The sequence below is a fragment of the Erinaceus europaeus genome, chromosome 14 (assembly GCF_950295315.1).
Source record: "Erinaceus europaeus chromosome 14, mEriEur2.1, whole genome shotgun sequence".
NCBI lineage: Eukaryota > Metazoa > Chordata > Mammalia > Eulipotyphla > Erinaceidae > Erinaceus > Erinaceus europaeus.
Window position 1 is genome coordinate 39,261,679 of NC_080175.1, and position 20,401 is coordinate 39,282,079.

Consider the following 20,401-nt stretch of genomic DNA (forward strand, 5'->3'; position numbering starts at 1 on the left):
GGGCATTACTAACTTGTTGACTTGCTGCTGTAACTCCTGCAGGGTCCACTGAGGCGCCTTTATGGAAGCAAAGAGTAGCAGGTGTTCCAAGACAGTGAGGTTGTCAAACAGGACATCCCGTTGAGGACACACCCCCAGCTCCATTCTGATGGTGGACAAATCTGTCTGCAGGTTTCTGCCATTAATGATGATGGTTCCAGAAGTCGGAGGGTAGAGTCCTGTCAACATGGATCTGCCAGAGAAAAGAAATCAGGCTGGACACAGACAGCTCCTAGCATCCTGTGTGTCCCTCCCAAAGCAAGCACCTCTTCTGGTCAGAAATAACTTATTAACAGGATGTTGGTTTATTCATTCTTCAAAATTGGTACTTGGGATAGTGCTTATGCTTCTCTCTGGTCCTCTGTGATCAGTACAGTACATAGGGGTTTGGTGTTTGTACAATGAATGCACTGCTCTTGGTGGCCATTTTTTCTTTCTTTTTTTATTAATTATTTCTTATTTGATAGATTAGAAGGAAATTGAGAGAGGAGGGGGAGATAGACATTTACAGAGAAAGAGATAAAACTGTAGATCTGCCTCATAGCTCATGAAGCTTCCTATATACAGGTCTTAGCCTCTCTCTCTCTCTCTCTCTCTCGTGTACGTGTGTGTGTGTGTGTGTGTGTGTGTGTGTGTGTGTGTATTTTTATGCAAATAAAGGGGGGAAAAGAATCCCATTGATAGCAGAATTGCACCAGTATGATGTCCTGATGGGCAAAATTATTAATTTCCCCCAAAATGCAGAACATTAAAAAAAAATCAGCTATTCAGAAATTTGGCAAAAGCCATTCTGAATTTCCTCTTCCTATAAATATGCAAGCATAATCAAACTGTAAAAAATAAAATAAAACAAAAAGTGACAGAAGACTTCTAAAGACTGAAATTTTAAAAAATGTGAGGAATTATTTCTAATAAGTAAAAGAAAATTAATAATAATAATAATATCCACCTCACTCTAACCCCAACTCCAAGTCCTCCTGTAGGTGAAGCTATAATGTGCCTCTACCAAGAGGGCTCCTCTTCCCTCTGGCCTCTGAACACCGGACTGAAATCTCAAATAGAAATATTTCTCTATTCCTTCTGTGTTAGCTGACATTTTTTAAGGAATCAAAGCCCAGTGTTTTACAAACAAAGGTGACATGGGACGTACATAACAGTGGTCTTCCCGGCACCATTGGTGCCCAGCAGAGCAGTGATCTGGTCTCTGTGGAAGGTAACAGTGAGGTCCTGGACAGCTGTATGATGTTTATACTCCTTGGTCACAGACACCAGTGCAACGCCTGAGGGACCCTCTTCAAGTTTTCCTGCTCCGTTTTGCAATGATAAGCCTGTGAGGAAGAAGCATATTCATCCTGAGAGAACTTCAAAGTCGCCAGATAGTTCAATGCAACTTGAATAGTGTAGTCTCTCTCTTTCTCTCTCTCTCTCCTCTCTCTCTCTCTCTCTCTCTCTCTCTCTCTCTCTCTCTCTCTCTGAAAAAAAGAGGGGAGGCAGAAATTTCAATATAGGGGTTGGGGAGCTAGCTCAAGTCTGAGCCTTGGCATCATTTGGGAGATACTATGGCACTGGTGTCTCCCTCCCCTGTCTGGTGTCTCTTTGAATGGAAAGGGGACCCAGAGTGGTAAAACCATGCAAGCACAAGACCTCAGCTTCTCTCTCTCTCTCTCTCTCTCTCTCTCTCTCTCTGTCTCTCTCTCTCTCTCTCTCTCTCTCACACACACACACACATACACACACACACACACACACACTTGCCAAATAATGTTCACTCAATGATTACTCGGGGGGCTGGTATGGATTTGAATTCTAGTTCTTAGGGAATTTATGAAGCATTTCAAAAATCATTCTTTGACAAAGAATGAAGAAGCAAGTCACATATCAGGAAAAAAAAAAAAAGGAAAACTGCTGATCTCCACATATGTAAGAAAATAAGACTAAACCCAAACACTTATTTGTATTTGTGCAGAAGAACACAAGAAGCAGTTGGATTATATCAAAATGTCCTCAAGAGTCTCCCAAAGAGATGAAAGTTATAGGTCCTTGTGGTGGTCTAAATTTTCTAAACGATTCAGAATTTACTTGTATAATCAGAAACAAATACTAGACAACACTGATTTATAGTGGAAACTCTATGGAGGACGTATATTTATCTACAGGTCCCTACTGAGGTGAACCAGTCATGGAGGTGAATCCAGGAATGGCCTCTGACTGGAGCACAAAGTTCAGAGAAGGTCTTATCAGCTATTCTTCAGAGATCCTCTACTCATCATGTAAGGGCAGTGAGATTGTCTCACTTACACTGCATACTTATTGTTGCTGTTGTTGTGTCTGAGGACTAACCACTCCAGGCTAACTTTTCTAGAGGCAGAGACAGAGATAAAGGGAACTAGGGATTAATACCATAGCACTGGAGCTTCCTCCAGTACAGTAGAGGACAGGCTTGCCCCTTGGTAGTGCTAATGCTAGAGAAGGTGCACCATCCAGGTTATGAGCCATCTTGTTGATGTGATGTTGATTACTCTAGTACATGCAGAAACACTTTGAGGAAGACCCAGAGTTTCCTGGTTCAATCCCCCATACTACCATAAGTCAGAGATGAACAGTACTCTGGTAAAGGCAGAAAGAAAGAAAGAAAAGAAGAAAAAGAAGAAAGAAAGGAAGGAAGGAAGGAAGGAAGGAAGGAAGGAAGGAAGGAAGGAAGGAAGGAAGGAAGGGGCAAGGAAGGAAGAAAGGAAGGCAGGCAAGAAAGACATTGAAAAATCCCAAGGTGCACTGGTTACCCTGGTAGCTGGCCACCTTTGCTTTTAGTTTTACATATACCCATGGCTGAACTGGAGACTTAGCTTCCTGGATAACCATTCAACATGAATGCACCGAAAGTATGGAAGGCTAACACTCAGGGACTCCTGGCCCACACAGACTGTATATCATCAGATGAGTCTCTCTTGCAGCTTGGGGTCATCACCATGTTCCCAAGGCCAAGATGGTCTGCGAGTGGGCTTCAAGGGAAGGTGCATAGAGTTACAAATGCTGGACTAGAAAAGAAAAATGAAAACATAACCAAAAGGAAAAGCACTTCTTCACTAGAGTGACTCTTTACAAACCTTTGTTGCCAACTTTCTCATTGAAGAACAGATCGGAGCTTAGAGCGCGTGGCCTTTTCTCCATCAAACCGCATACACTCCTCCAATAGGACATAGTGAAGGGGAAATACCATGGTTTCCTTAACCCAAATGTTCCTATGCAATAAAATGCAATTAAAATCAGGTTAAATTGGGGCCAAGTGGTGGCACACCTGATTAAGCCCATGTTACAGTGCACAAGGACCTGGGTTCAAGCCCCTGATTCCCACCTGCAGGGGGAAAGCGTTTCAGTGTTGCAGGTGTCTCTCTGTCTCTCTTCCTCTCTATCACCCCCTACCTTCTGGCTGTCTCTATTCAGTAAATAAGTAAATACAATAATAATAAAAATAAGTAAAAAGAGAGTTCTTAAAACATAAAAATAAATAAAATCAGGTTAAATATTTTCTTTTCTATTTAGAAGGATAATCTGTGGTGGGCTATCTTAACTAATATAAATTGTTATTTCATAATAACATCATCAATAAACATTATATATCTACATAACAGTGACACTCTAGAGCCCAAGGTCCCCCTGACTCTTTCTCCTTTTTCTAACCCAGAGTCCTAGGACCCTCTCACCTACACATGCTCAACATGTGAACAAGAGTTTGATGAGTAGACAAAAATAATAATAATAATAAAAGGAGGTGTTTACATAATTGATGAGTATCTTCCACAGTAAATCTCATACCTGCCACTGTTTTACTTTGGTGCTTCTCTTCTTGTCTATCATTTATTTTTATGTTTGTATGAATTACCAGCAAGAGGAAACTCAGGAGGAGCAAATGCATAAAGGGGTTAATCAATGAAAACATCTACCAAAAAAAAAAAAAAAAACACAAAACTTTCCAAAGAAGAATTCCTAGTGCTAACATTTCCATATAAAACCTATTGGCATTCTTGACTCACCAAATTAATTTCAGTCCACTCAAAATTAACTGTGTCTCATGGTAAATTGAAATAAAAGTGGGTTTTAATTATTAGTACTGTTCAGTTTTCTTTGAAATGTTTATCCTAGCTCAAGTTTAAGGAACAATCTATATTCCACCAGTGACTGAAGAGGTAAAGGCCTTCACAAATACTACTTGAGTCATCAAGCTACAGAAAGATACACAATCCTTCATACTTTATCATCAAAAGATCCACTTGATCTTAGTCAAAAGGCAAAGTGGCATTAATTAAAAGTCCTTAAGATGAAATTACAGGGTGAAACTGTGGCCACTCTCATCTTCTGATCTGGCCTAATATTACTATATGTTATAGTCTAAGTCTCACCCCCAAATTCAAATGTTGAAGAAGTTTTAACTGCTAGGACACCAGGACACTATTTGGGGTAAGAGACTCTATAGAACCAATTGAAGTTAAATAACACCATAGAGATATATATAAGGAGCCAAGTGGTGGCCCACCTGGTTGAGTGCACTGGCTACAAAGCACAAGGACCTGGGTTCAAGCCCCTATCTCCACCTGCAGGAAGAAAGCATCACAAGTGATGAAGAAGGGCTGTAGGTGTCTCTCTGTCTCTCCCTCTCTGTCTCCCCAGTCCCTTCTTGATTTCTCTCTGTTTCTACCCAAGTAAGTAAATAAAACATTAGAGGGGGGAAGAGATGCTATAACATGACTCACTTCCTTGGGAAATAAGTTTGAACCCAAAAACTTAAATAGGGAAACACCAAGTAAGGACACAAGCTGAGGAAAGAGACCTTGGGAGAAATCTACTCTGCCAACATTTTTGTCTTGGACTTCTGGTCTCAAGGACTGGGAGAAAATAAATCTCTGTTATTTGTATCATCCATCCTGTGTTCTTTGTAGCCCTATAAAGCTAACGTGGGTAGGTATCCTCTGATATGCTAGCAAAGTCATCAGTACCCCACAGTGAGGAGTTAAGTAGCATATGTATAGTTTATGCCTGGAATCACTGCCAGCATTTAGCATACTCTGTGCAGCCATGTGCCATCTCACTTGTGCTATGAATACCTCACTTGGAATGCCATTGCTACCTCTTTTTCCAATGAGAAAGAGAAGTTGATTAAGGCTGGTTCAAGGCAGGTGAGCTACAGAAGTCACACAATGAACACAGGAGACTGGCCTCCCACAGGGCCCATCTTTTCTGAACATTGGTATGCAACAACAAGACCACTTCCAGCTGCCCTACCCAGCAAGCTACTTTTTCTTCAGAGAAGCAAAGAGTCTCATCTCATCTCCTGCACCAGAGGTTTCTAAACTAATAGAAGTCATAGCACAATCTCTCAGGCACATATGCGAGCTCATGGGAAGAGAAAGGAAATAGTAAGCAGACAAAAACATCAGGGAAACTATTCTGCAGATAATGGTAGGTGCTTGCCCTCAGTATAGTTTAGCAAGCAGCAGATTTCTACTCAAGTGACCATATCAAGGACCAGATCCTCCTGTTAGGAGAACACCTGGGCAGTGGTACCCAAATCCTACAGGATGTTATGGGATTTGAATGAGCCAAAGGGACATCTGAAGACACTTTTTGAGGTTACCAGAACACTGAGAATGTTCCAGATGAGTTTTACTGAGGCTTGAACCAAGATGTGGTGAGGCTTTAGAGATGGGAAAGAAGAGAGAGAGGCCTTCTAGAAAGAAAAAATTAGAGACAAATTGAAAACTGATGGTTGGTTTGATAATTAAACCATCCTGGCTCAAAGCTGGCAGGACTCTTAAAATCCTCCTATTTGAATCTATTAATCCAAATGAATAGGGAGCTGCCAATTCCAACCTAGCATGGAGGCCACTCAGCTCCCCGCCCTCCTCAGCAATGAACTTCTACTTACAAATCCACTCATTTGAAGTTTGCACCCCAGTCACAAATGCATCCCGCACACATTACCAGGAGTCGTGGGGCCCATTAATATGTGCAGAGACCCTCAGTGTAGACAGAGAGTTTTCTCCTCATGGGGAATGGCTGCTGGTATACACAGGCCAGGAAGCTAAATGGCATGGACCTTCTTCCCCCCACACACACCCCTGAACTGACAGTGAAATCAAGTAGATCAAGCACTTTTGTATTGTGTTTTCTTTTGTATTGTGTTTTCTTTCTCAATCAGTTTTCTAGACTCAATGTACATAGGCTAACAGGGAGCTGTCCAAGCTATAGACCCATTGCTTGGGCTTTTTACTCTGTTCTATTTTACAAATACTATTATATATACACACATACCCGTCCCCCCCCTCAGGTGACCAAAATTAACTCTTAGTATACTTTCCATAGCTAGACAACAAGAATTATCACCCACTGTGGGAGAAACTTATCTCACTTTTCATACCTCCTCTATCTATACACTATCTCCCTTCTCCCACCTCCAAGCCAATTAAAAAAAAATATATATATATATATAACTATCTTTTCACTGCTTTTTTTCTGTTTCCTTCTTTTCTTTTTCCTTTTCTCTCTTTTTTCCCCGTCTTCCTTTCTCCTGTCCTCCTCCCTCTGCCTTCTGAATTCACTGATACTTATTTGTGAACTATTTTAGGGAAGAAGTCTGACTCAGAGTGGACTCTCTTTGTGTGTGTCTCTGCTCTACTTCCCCTTCCCCTCTTGCTACTCCTAGATTCTACAGTGGATAGTAGATTTGCATAATTATCTATTGCTGCTATCCCTTTTTTCCTTTCTCTTTCCTTTTCATTTAGATTTGCTTGCTATTTTTTCTTGAACTGGAGACATTGTAGGACTAACTGGTATTGGTTAAACTGCTTCATTCATTGCTTTGGTTACTATTGTAATTTCTGAGGGTGGTGATTGCATTTGTCATAAAGGTATTTAGTATAGTGTGGCTTGTACATAAAACAAAGCAACTGAGGAACAACAGAACATAAAAATAAAAAACACATTAAAAATAGGTAGATCAAGAGCAAATAAAACTGCTAAGACAATGAATGAAGATAAGAGCCTGGAAGAAACTACAAATCAGCCAGATGTAACCATAGATAAGAAAAGCATGCAAACAATAATAAATTTATTAATCACAGAAGAGAAAACAACTTTGGAGGAAAGGAATAGCAGTATTAGGGAAACAACAGATGAGACCCTCAAGGAAAATACTAACTACCTTGAGGCAATTAGAGAACTGAAAGCTGAAATAGCTGTAATGTAGAAGGCAGCTGGGGGAAGGGAAAGCAGACTAGCAGAAGCAGAAAACAGAATAAGCCAGACAGAGGATGAGCTAGAGAAAACTAAGAAAGAGGTAAAAGAGCTCAAAAAGAGATTTAGAGACACTGAAAACAACAGCAGAGACATATGGGATGATCTCAAAAGAAGTAACATTCACATAATTGGCCTGCCAGAGGAAGAAAGAGAGGAAGGGGAAGCAAGCATTCTAGAGGAAATTATAGAAGAAAACATCCCAGACCTGAACAACAGAAAGGACATTAAGATCCAAGAGGCTCAGAGAGTTCCAAACAGAATCAACCCAGACCTGAAGACACCAAGATACATCATAGTCACAATGAAAAGAAGTAAGGATAAAGAAAGGATCCTAAAGGCTGCAAGAGAAAAACAAAAAATCACATACAGGGGAAAACCTATAAGACTATCAGCAGACTTCTCTACCCAAACTCTAAAGGCCAGAAGAGAATGGCAAGATATCTATCAAGCCTTGAATGAAAAAGGGTTTCAACCAAGGATAATATATCCCACTAGACTTTCATTCAAACTAGATGGAGTCATCAAAACCTTCTCAGACAAACAACAGTTAAAGTAAGCAACTATCACCAAATGGGCCCTGAAAGAGGTTCTAAAAGACCTCTTATAAACAAGAACATAACTATAATACTTGCAACATATCAAATAAAAACTTGTTGAACAATGGCACTACAACACATTAAATCCATAATATCAGTAAATGTCAATGGCTTAAACTCACCCATCAAAAGGCACAGAGTGGGAGGATGGAAAACACAACCCAACAATATGCTGCTTACAAGAATCCCACCTGACCCAACAAGATAAACACAGACTTAAAGTGAAAGGATGGAAAACTATCCTGCAGGCTAATGGACCACAAAAAAAGGCAGGAACAGCCATTCTCATCACTGACACAATAGATTTAAAATTAAATAAAGTAATAAAAGATAGTCAAGGTCATTACATAATGATTAAAGTATCAATCAGCTAAGAAGACTTAACAATTATTAACATCTATGCACCCAAGGAGGGACCGTCTAAATACATCAAACACCTTCTCAAAGAACTTTAAAAATACATCAGTAGTAATACAATAATAGTGGGAGACTTTAACACCCCACTCTCACACTTAGACAGATCAACAAAAACAGAGTCAACAAAGAAACAAGAGAATTAAATGAAGAGATGGACAGACTAGACCTCTTGGACATTTTCACAGTTCTTCATCCCAAAAAATTAGAATACACATTGTTTTCAAATCCACATAGCACATACTCAAGGATAGACCACATGTTAGGCCACAAAGACAGCATCAATAAATTCAAGATCATTGAAATCATCCTAAGTATCTTCTCAGACCACAATGGAGTAAAACTAACATTTAACAACAAACAGAAAATTACTAAAATGTTGTTTTCGATGGGTTATGTTGTTTTCACTGGGATGGCTTCACAGGCGGGTAACAGACGACCAGGGACTCATGGTTGAGCTGTAGGCAGTATCTCTTTATTCATGCAGGATGCAGCACAATCTAAGATGAGCTAAGTTAAACTCAAAGTACAGTACTGTAAAACTCACAATGTTGTCTTTATATATACTTGCCAAGTAAGGTGGAAACAGGATGTGACATAGAGAGGGTGGAGAGAAAAGTGACTGGTGAAAATCAGAGTGTGACAAAGAGGGGGCAGATTAGGCGAGAATCCTATCACTGAACCACAAATGCCCTGGAGGGAGGGTGGAACTTGTTAACAGTGGTTATGTAAATAGAATGAAGTGGTTATGTAAATAGAATAGTGTTAAGCAGGGGGCATTTAGACCAAGTGAAACAGAAGGGGTCTCATGCATACCAACACTAAAAGTCACAGAATTTGGAAACTAAAGAACATACTGCTTAATAACCACTGGGTCTGAGAGACACTCAATCAGGAAATACAAATGTTCCTGGAAACAAATTAAAATGAAAACACAAGCTATCAAAATATTTGGGACACAGCTAAAGCAGTACTGAGAGGGAAACTCATAGCCACACAATCACATATTAAACAACAAGAAAAAACCCCAATAAACAACCTTACTGCACACCTTAGGACTTAGAGGAAGAGGAACAAAGGAATCCTAAAGCAACCAGAAGGACAGAAATCACTAAAATTAGAGCAGAAATAAACAACATCGAAAATAAGAGAACCAGACAGAAGATCAATGAAGCCAAATGTTGGTTCTTTGAAAAATTAAACAAGATTCACAAACCCTAGCCAGACTCACTAAACAAAAAAGGGAGAAGACTCAAATTCATAAAATTGTAAACAATAGAGGAGATATCACAACTGACACCATAGAAATCCAGAAAAACATGCAAGACTTCTATGAAGAACTATACACCACCAAGCTAGAGAATCTGGAAGAAATGGAAGAATTCCTAGAAGCATATGCCCTTCCACAACTGAACCAAGAAGAAATACAAAAACTAAATGCACCAATCACAGACAAAGAAATCAAAACTGTTATTAAGAATCTCCCCAACAACAAAAGTCCTGGACAAGATGGCTTTACAAACGAATTCTACAAAATCTTCAGGAAACAGTTAATACCCATACTCCTAAAGCTTTTCCATAAGATCAAAGAAACAAGGACACTCCCTTCCACCTTCTAAGAAGCCAACATCACTCTGATACCAAAAGCAGATAGAGAAACAACAAAAAAGGAAAACTGCAGACCTATATCTCTGATGAACATAGATGCCAAAATATTAAACAAGATCTTGGCCGACCGGATACAAAAGCATATCAAAAAGATTGTTCATCACGACAAGTGGGATTCATCCCAGGAATGCAAGGCTGGTTCAACATATGTAAGTCTATCAATGTCATTCACCACATCAATAAAAGCAAAGCCAAAAACCACATGATTATCTCAATAGATGCAGAGAAAGCCTTTGACAAAATCCAAAACCCATTATATAGCAAACCTACAGCCAACATCATATTCAGTGGACAGAAGCTGAAAGCATTTCCCCTCAGATCAGGGACTAGACAGGGCTGCTTACTATCACCATTACCCTTCAACACAGTGTTGGAAGTTCTTGCCATAGCAATCAGGCAAGAGAAAGAAATCAAAGGAATACAGATTGGAAGGGAAGAAGTCAAACTCTCATTATTTGCAGATGACATGATAGTATACATAGAAAAACCTAAAGAATCCAGTAGAAAACTACTGGAAGTTATTAGGCAATATAGCAAGGTGTCAGGCTACAAAATCAGTATACAAAAATCAGTGGCATTTCTCTATGCAAACACTAAAACTGAAGAAGAAGACATCCAGAAATCACTCCCATTCACTGTTGCGGCAAAATCAATAAAATACCTAGGAGTAAAGCTGACCAAAGAAGTGAAAGACTTGTATACTGAAAACTATGAGTCACTATTCAAGGAAATAGAAACTGATACCAAGAAATGGAAAGACATCCCATGCTCATGGATTGGAAGAATAAATATCATCAAAATGAATATTCTCCCCAGAGCCATATACAAATTTAATGCGATAGCCATCAAAGTTCCACCAAGCTCTTTAAGAAAATAGAACAAAAACTACATTCATTTATCTGGAACCAGAAAACAACCTAGAATTGCCAAAACCATCTTGAGGAAAAGAAACAGAAATGGAGGCTTGACACTCCCAGATCTCAAACTATATTATAACAGAATTGAAAGCCCAGATATAAACCCCCACACCTACAGGCATCTAATCTTTGATAAGGGGGCCCAAAGTATTAAATGGAAGAAGGAGGCTCTCTTCAACAAATGGTGCTGGGAAAACTGGGTTAAAACATGCAGAAGAATGAAATTGAACCACCTTATCTCACCAGAAACAAAAATCAACTCCAAATGGATCAAAGACCTGGATGTCAGACAGGAAACTATCAAATACTTAGATGAAAACATTGGTAAAACACTTTCCCACCTACACCTCAAGGACATCTTTGATGAAACAAACCCAATTTCAAGGAAGACTAAAGCAGAAACAAACCAATGGGACTACATCAAATTGAAAAGCTTCTGTACAGCCAAAGAAACTATCACACAAACAAAGAGACCTCTCACAGAATGGGAGAAGATCGTCACATGCCAAATATTAGACAAGAGACTAAACACCTAAATATACAGAGAACTCAGCAAACTTAGCACCAAAAAAGCAACTGACTCCATCCAAAAATGGGCAGAGGAAATGAACAAGACATTCACTTCAGAGGAGATCCAAAAGACTAACAAACATATGAAAAACTGTTCCAGGTCGCTGATTGTCAAGAGAGATGCAAATAAAGACAACATTGAGATACCATCTCATTATTGTGAGAATGGCATACATCAAAAAGGACAGCAGCAACAAATGTTGGAGAGGCTGTGGGGACAGAGGAACCCTTCTACACTGCTGCTGGGAATGTAAACCGGTCCAGCCTCTCTGGAGAGCAGTCTAGAGAACTCTCACAAGGCTAGACATAGACCTTCCATATGACCCGGTAATTCCTCTCCTGGGGATATACCCCAAGGATTCCATAATGCCCAGCCAAAAAGATGTGTGTACATCTATGTTCATAGCAGCACAATTCATAATAGCTGAAACCTGGAAGGAACCCAGGTGCCCAACATCAGATGAGTGGCTGAGAAAGCTGTGGTACATAACACAATGGAATACTATGCAGCTATTATGAACAATGAGCCTACCTTATCTGACCCATCTTGGACAGAGCTAGAATGAATTATGTTAAGTCAGCTAATTCAGAAAGATAAAGATGAGTATGGGATGATCCCACTCATCAACAGAAGTTGAGAAAGAAGAACAGAAAGGGAAACTAAAAGCAGGATCTGATTAAATCGAGAGCAGGGCACCAATGTAAAAACCCTGTGGTGAAGGGGAGGGTGGCCATTGGGCTTCCCAGCATGGCAGTGGGGGGGCGGGGGTGGGTGGTGGGGATGGGACACAGTCTTTTGGTGGTGGGAGTCGTGTTTATGTACAGTCCTATTAAAGTGTAAACATATAAACCACTATTTAATTAATATGAGAGGCGAAAAACTGATGATATGTCTAGAACTTCTTAAAACACAGACTGAGTCTTTTTAATACATAGGCTGTCTTTGATATGTTGTCTCTCCCAAAAGCCTAGACCAGGGGGAACAGAAGCAACCAGTAGCACAGCTGTATACAAGATGCTGGGTATCATTATACCCCAAACCCTATCAAAGGGACTTTCCAAAGTTAACCCTGTCACCGAATAATGTGACGATAATAATAAATAACTATCCATTGTCTTCTTGAACCCTAAGACAGCAGGAACTTCACATTTCCACTATAGAGCCTATATTTCCCCCAGTCCTGGAACCTTAGGGTGGGGCCCATTTTCCTGCACGCTTCTCTCAATCCAAATCAAATAATATTGCATCCGCGGATCGCAGCCTAATCAACGCAACGAGTGCCACCCCAGCATGCTTCACTTCAGACTGTGACCAGAGACTTCAGGTGTGGAATTACAACCTTTCAGCTTCATCACTCAGGTGAGACCTTTCCTTTCATAGTATTCTCTAATTCCATTCCAGGTGGACCACTCCCCAATAAAGTCCCCAAACCTAGATATAGTCCAGGTCCCCTGAGATAGAGCATAGGTCGACCCGTGCCCATAAACTAGGGGAAAAATATATACCTGAAAGCAGAAGTACACAAGACCATGCAGGGAATACCCCCTAACACTTCATCTGCACTATTCCAGTCTTTAGGTCCATGATTGTTCAACAATTTGTTTGGCTTTGTATGTTAACTCTCTTTTCTGCCACCAGGTTCCGGATGCCGGCAAGATGCTGACCAGACTTCCCTGGACAGACAACCCCATCAATGTGCCCTGGAGCTCCACTTCCTCAGAGCCCCACCCTACTAGGGAAAGAGAGAGGCAGACTGGGAGTATGGATAGACCAGTCAATGCCCATGTTGAGCAGGGAAGCAATTACAGAAGCCAGACCTTCCACCCTCTGCAATCCACAACAACCCTGGATCCATACTCCCAGAGAGATAGAGAATGGGAAGGCTATCAGGGGAGGGGATGGGATATGGAGATCAGGTTATGTACCCCTCTTATTCTATGGTTTTGTTAATGTCTCCTTTCTTAAATAAAAAATACATATCTGTAAAAAAAAAAAAAAAAAAAAAAAAAAGAAGGCAGAACCATAGAAAACATAGCCCCCCCCCAAAAAAAAAGATATAGATAGTTATAAAGTCAACCCATACTTGTAACCTTGGGAGAACTGCTGCAGTTTCCATGAAGGGAGTGGGGACACAGAACTCTGGTGGTGGGAATGGTGTGGAATTATACCCCTATTATCTTATAATTTTATAAATCAATATTAAATTGCTAATAAAAATCAAACAAAAAAAAGAGAAAAAGAGACACTCTTGCCTACTCATAACACCTCCATAGTTTACTCAGAATGCTGTTTATTTAACCCCTTTATAGAAGAAAAGAATTCAAGGCTGCCACTTCTCTTAAGAAAGAGTGGGAAGTGTAATAAAAAGAATTACCAGGGTCAGGCAATGGTGCACCCAGTTGAGCGCACATGTTACTATGTGCAAGTACACAGATTCAAGCCTCCATCTCCACCTGAAGGGGCAAGCTTCATAAGCAGTGAAGCAGTGCTGCAGATGTCACTTTTCCCTGTCATCCTTCTCTCTCTATCCAGTAAAGACAACAAAAATGTAAACATATTATAAGGAAAGAACTACTAAACTCAATAGCATCAGTCAAAATAACTGCTGGGAGTGATGGAGTTGTAGTGATAATCCTGGTGGCAATAAGAAAAAAAAAGGAGGGAGGGAGGGAGTAGATAGCATAATGGTTATACAAAGAGGCTCGCATGCTTGAGGCTCAAAAGTCCCAGGTTCAATTCTCCACACCACCAGAAAGCTGATCAGTGGTCTGTTTAATAAAAAAAAAAGTGACAGGCTCACCTAGCTACCTAGCTAGTGCAACTACCATATATATATTCTTTTTAATTTCTTTATTGGGAAATTAATGTTTTACATTCAACAGTAAGTACAATATTCTTTAAATGCATAACATTTCTTAGTTTTCCATATAACAATACAGCCCCCACTAAGTCCTCTGTTATCCTTCTTGGACCTGTATTCTACCCCTGCCCCACCCAACCCAGAGTCTTTTACTTTGGTGCAATATGCCAATTCCAGTTCAGGTTCTACTTGTGTTTTCTCTTCTGATCTTGTTTTTCAACTTCAGCCTGAGAGTGAGATCATCCCATATTCATCCTTCTGTTTCTGACTTATTTCACTTAACATGAATTTTTCAAGGTCCATACAAGATTGGCTGAAAATGGTGAAGTCACCGTTTTTTATAGCTAAGCAGTATTCCATTGTGTATATATACCACAACTTGCTCAGACACTCATCTGTTGTTGGACTCCTGGGTTGCTTCCAGGTTTTGGCTATTACAAATTGTGCTGCTAAGAACATAGGTGTACACAAATCTTTTTGGATAGCTGTGTTGGGTTCCTTAGGATATATCCCCAGGAGAGGAATTGCAGGATCATAGGATAGGTCTATTTCTAGCCTTCTGAGAGTTCTCCAGACTGTTCTCCACAGAGGCTGGACCAATTGACGTCCCCTCCAGCAGTGAAAGAGGGTTCCTTTGACCGAACAACCTCTCCAGCATTTGCTGCTGTTATCATTTCTGATGTATGACATTCTTACAGGAGTGAAGTGGTATCTCATTGTTCTCTTTATTTGCATTTCTCTGACAATCAAAGACTTGAAGCATTTTTTTCATGTGTTTCTTGGCCTTTTGTATCTTTTCTGTGGTGAATATTCTGTCAATGTCCTCCCCTCAATTTTGGATGGGGTTATTTGTTTTCTTGTGATTGAGTTTGGCAAGCTCTTTGTATATTCTAGTTATTAAACTTTTGTCTGATGTATGGCATGTAAAGATCTTCCCCCATTCTGTGAGTGGTCTCTTGGTTTGGGTAGTGGTTTATTTTGCTGTGCAGAAGTTTTTAACTTGATGTATGCCCATAGGTTTATGCTTTCCTTAGTCTTCTTAATAATTGGATTCATTTCATTGAAGATGTCTTTAAAATTTATGCAGAAAAGAGTTCTGCCAATATTTTCCTCTAAGTATCTGATAGTTTCTGGTCTAGCATCCGAGTCCTTGATCCACGTGGAATTTACTTTTGTATTTGATGAAATATAGTGGTTCAGTTTCAGTCTTCTGCATGTTTCAACCCATTTTTTTCCAACACCATTTGTTGAAGTGACTCTGTTTTCCCCATATAATAGTCTGGGCACCTTTGTCAAAGATTAGATGTCCATAGGTGTGGGTGCTTACTTCTGGGCTCTCAATTCTATTCCACTGGTCAGTGTGTCTATTCATGTTCTAGTACCAAGTAGTTTTGATGATAACCATGTGGTTTTTGGTCTTGATTTTGTTCATGTGGTGGATCACGTTGATTGATTTATGTATATTAAACCAACATTGCATGCCTGGAGTAAAACACACTTGGTCATGATGAAAAAATCTTTTTAATATACTTCTGTATCCAGTGGGCTAGAATTTTGTTCAGTATTTTAGCATCTATGTTCATCAGAAATATTGGTCTGTAGTTTTCTTTTTTGGTTGTGTCCCTGTCTGCTTTTGGTATCAAAGTGATGTTGGCTTCATAGAAGCTGGAAGGGAGTATTATAGTGTCTTCAATCTTCTGGCAGACTTTTAAAAGTAGAGGTATTAGATCTTCTTTGAAGGTTTTTTAGAATTTATTTGTAAAACCATCTGCTCCAAAACTTTTATTTCTGGGAAGATTTTTGATAACTGTTTCAATTTGATTAGCTGTGTTGGGCCTGTTCATGTTACGTAGTTCCTCTTTACTTAATTTTGCAAGTTCATAAGTATTTAGGAAATTGTCCATTTCTTCCATGTTCTTTAGCATGGTGGCATATAGTTGTTCATAGAAGCCTCACAAGATATGTTGAATCTTTGCAGTGTCTGTTGTGATATCTCCTCTTTCATTTATGATCTGATGTATTTGGGTCTTCACCCTTTTTTGTTTTGTGAGTCTGGCTAAAGGTTGGTCTATTTTGTTCACTCTTTTGAAGAACCAACATTGACTTTCGTCCACCTTTTGTATGGTTTTCTTATTTTCAATGTTATTTATTTCTGCCATAACTTTAGTGATTTCTGTCCTTCAGGTTGCTTTAGGGTTCCTTTGTTCTTCTTCTTCTAGGTCTTTAAGATGTGCAATCAGGCTGTTTATTTGTGCTTTTTCTTGTTTCCTAATGTGTGCTTGTATGGCGATGAACTCCCCTCTCAGTACTGCCTTAGCTGTGTCCCAAATATTTTAATAGCCTGTGTCTTCATTTTCATTGAAGTCTCGAAACATTTTGATTTCTTCCTTGATTTCCTCTTTGACCCGGTAGTTGTTAAGGGGTGTACTGTTGAGCTTCCATATTTTCAGACTACTACTAATTTTTTGTTGATTGTGAAGTATTAATTTAATTCTACTGTGGTCTGAGAAGATGCTTGGGATGATTTCAATGCTCCTGAATTTGCTGATGCTGTCTTTGTGAACTAACATATGGTCTATCCTTGAGAATGACCCATGTGGATTTGAGTAAAATGTGTATTCCAGTTTTTTGGGATGAATGACTCTGAAAATGTCCAATAGTTCTAGTTTATCTATCTCCTTATTTAGCTCCCTCATGTCTTTATTGATTTTCTGCCTGGATGATCTGTCTAGCTGAGAAAGTGGGGTGTTGAAGTCTACTATCCCCTGAATTGCTGTTAATATATTGCTGTAGCTCTTTCAGTAGATGTTTGATGTATTTAGGTGGCTTCTCATTGTATGCATAGATGTTAATAATTGTTAAGTCATCTTGATTGACTGATCCACTGAGTATTAAGTAATGTCCATACCTACCTTTTATAATTTTATTTATTTTAAAGTTTATCATGTCAGATATGAAAATAGCTGTTCCTGCCCTTTGTTGTGGGCCATTGGCTTGATATGCTAGTTTTCCATCCTTTCACTTTGAGTCTGTTTTTGTCTTGTTGAGTTGGGTGGGTTTCCTGTAGACAGCATATTGCTGGGTTGTGTTTTCTGATCCATCTTCCTACTTTGTGCCTTTAATAGGTGAATTCAGGCCATTGACATTTATTGATATCAATGATTGAAGATATTTTAACACCATTCTTATAGATTTTTAGAGTGTTCTGATAGATGGCCTATTTATGGTGGTCTGACTGCTTTTAGGAGACCTTTCAGAACTTCTTTTAGGGCAGGCTTGGTGATAGTTGATTCTTTCAACTGTTGCTTGTGTGAGAAGGTTTTTATGCCTCCATCTAGTCTGAATGACAGTCTAGCAGGATACAGTAGTCTTGGTTGAAAACCTTTCTCATTGAGCACTTGATAGATATCTTGCCATTCTCTTCTGGCCTTTCTAGTTTGTTTGGAGAAGTCTGCTGCTAATCTTATGGGTTTTCCTCTGTAGGTGACTCTGTTTTTCTCTTGCAGCCTTCAGGATCCTTTCTTTATCCTTATTCCTTTCCATTCTAAACATGATGTGCATTGGCGTCTTTAAGTTGGATTAATTCTCTTTGTGATCCTCTGGGCTTCTTGAACCTTTATGTTTTTTATGTTGTCTAAACTAGAGAAGTTCTCAGCTATTATGTCCTGATGAATGCTTTCTTCCCCTCCCTTTCTTTCTTCCTCTGGTAAGCCAATAATGAAAATATTATTTCTTTTGAAGTCAACACATAGGTCTCTGTTGTTGTTTTCAGCATCTCTTAATCTCTTTTTGAGATCTCTTACTTCTTTTTTAGTTGTCTCTAATTCATCCTTGATCTTGCTAATTCTGCCTCATTTATTCTATTCTCTCTCCTCTCTACTGTTTTCTGGAGTTCATCTGTTTTGTTACCCTATTCTGATACTATTTTAGCTTGTTCAGCTAGTTGTGTTCTTAGCTCAGCTATTTCAGCTTTCTGCTCCCTAATAAACTTGAAATAATTAGTGTTTTCTTCCAGGGTCTCATTTGTTGTTTCTGCATTTCTAATGACAATTCTTTCAAATTCTTTACTCACTCCTGTGATTATTTCCTTAACTAGTGTTTGGATGTTGACCTCATTATTTTGTGCTTCACCTTTTGGGGGTCTTTTAGCTGGACTCTTGTCTTGGCTCATTTCTCCAACATTTCTTCTTGTTGGATTAATCATTTTATCTATTATGTTATGAGGTCCCTGTCTCAGTACTTTTCAAATTACTGATTACTATTGCCTGGATTGACTTGTGTATAAGTAAGGTAATTAAAGGGTTCACAGTTGTGGAAGTTGACAGTTGTTTCAATAGTATTTTAATCCCTAAATTGGAGCTTTGTGGCTTTAGAGCCTCTTTTGTTCTTTTTCTTCCCTGTAGGCTATAGGAGCCTGAGGACTTTTAAACTATAAGTAGGCTTCTTAGCTTAATCACTGACTCTGGACCAAGAGATAAAGCAGGGTGGAGCAGAGATAATCCATTGTTTATGCAAAGAGACTTTCACAGCCCCATTGCTAGGCCACCAAGGTATACATCTTCTCCTGAGAATCCTCCTTAGTTCTCTGTCCCCTGTTGTCAGCACAGAGCCTCCTTGCTGCTGCTCCAGATTCTGAGGGCAGTATCAATGGAGACTCACAGTTGCATTTGGTGAGTCTCAGCAGACTCCTCTCCTCCCTTCAGCCGTCCCTTTGTTGGTAAAACAGACTGGAGGTGGTGTCTCAATTGGTAAACTGCTGGACTTTTACCAGCCACTTAATCTCTTCCTAAGCTCCTCTCTGTCCATGAGCCACACGTGTTTGCACTCACCAGTGATATGGTGGGTTACTGAAGTCGTTCTAGTCCTGTCTTGTTGGGGTCCCAGGTGGTCTCCTTTGGTATTCCTAGTTGACCCAGAAGAGGAGAGGAGAGAAACACAGCTGCTGCTGCTCTGTAGCCCCGCCTCCAGAAGTGTTGCTAGTGTACCTATTTTGCCATAGGCCCAGACTCCAGGGCATTGGAAGAAGTTCTACTACTGTGCTGTCTTTCTTTTGCTGTCTCTCTTCTTTCTATCTGAAAAATTAGCCTAGAGCAATGAAACCCCATGACAACAACAATGAAAAACTTAAGAGTATTATCTGATTATATCCCTTATTTCATTGTCAATGCTAGACCCAAAGCAGTTTATGATCTCCTTTACATTGTATAGTGATTCATTCTTGCAGTAAACAGAATGGTAGTGTACTATGTCCACAGTATGTTAACAGAAATCGCCTGATCATTCTGCCATTCTTAAATATGGATTTTTGCTAGATTTTTTCTTTTGTAAATAGTGTGTGAGTATTATCTAGGTAAAATACTTTGCATCTTTCCATTTCTTAATTTTTTAATCAAAAATTATAATCATTTTAAGGATTATTGTACATATCTGACACACTACAGTGGTTGTCAATTAAAATTATCACCCGTTCTTTCATTTTCACAGACATAATTCTACACTAGATATCCTCATTTTTAGCATAGTCAGAGATGGAAAAAAATGTCTTCTTTGAATTTGCATTTCTATGTCTACATAATAGTAAGTCTATTTAAAAGCTTATAAAACACATTTTTATTTTTTCAATAAATGACTTGTTCTTGTTTACTGGTGTATCTATTGAGTTAATGAGTCTTTCTAAAATTTAAACATTTTCTTTCATATATATATGTATATACATATATATATGTATATATAAAATGATACCTTCATAACCTTGCACATTCGCCTACAATACTGTGTATTTGGATACTTTGAAATATTAATGTATGTTTTCACAAAGAAAATGGTATCAATTCTTATTATGTATGTCTTTGAAATTCTGTTTAGAAAAGCCTTCCTAGCTTTAGAATTATAATTTTCCTGCTCCCCACCAGGAGAAACACAGTACATGTAGTTTTGGTGAAGTTATAAATGACTCTTAATTTTTCCCTAATGGGACAGATCAAGGAATGTATACCTTCTCCTTGACTAATAGGCCAACCTTAAGATGAAGCAAATTGCTATGTGT

The 20,401-nt window shown here is 39.2% G+C and overlaps 1 protein-coding gene across 1 annotated transcript in view; it reads right to left on the minus strand.

The window, feature by feature from the left end:
- Positions 1–20,401, minus strand: part of ABCA13 (ATP binding cassette subfamily A member 13) — a 594,731-nt gene that overhangs the window by 316,381 nt on the left and 257,949 nt on the right. The window contains 3 exon segments of the mRNA XM_007524553.2: positions 14–232; positions 1,190–1,367; positions 3,144–3,278. Of these exon segments, the coding sequence (XP_007524615.1) occupies positions 14–232; positions 1,190–1,367; positions 3,144–3,278 (532 nt within the window).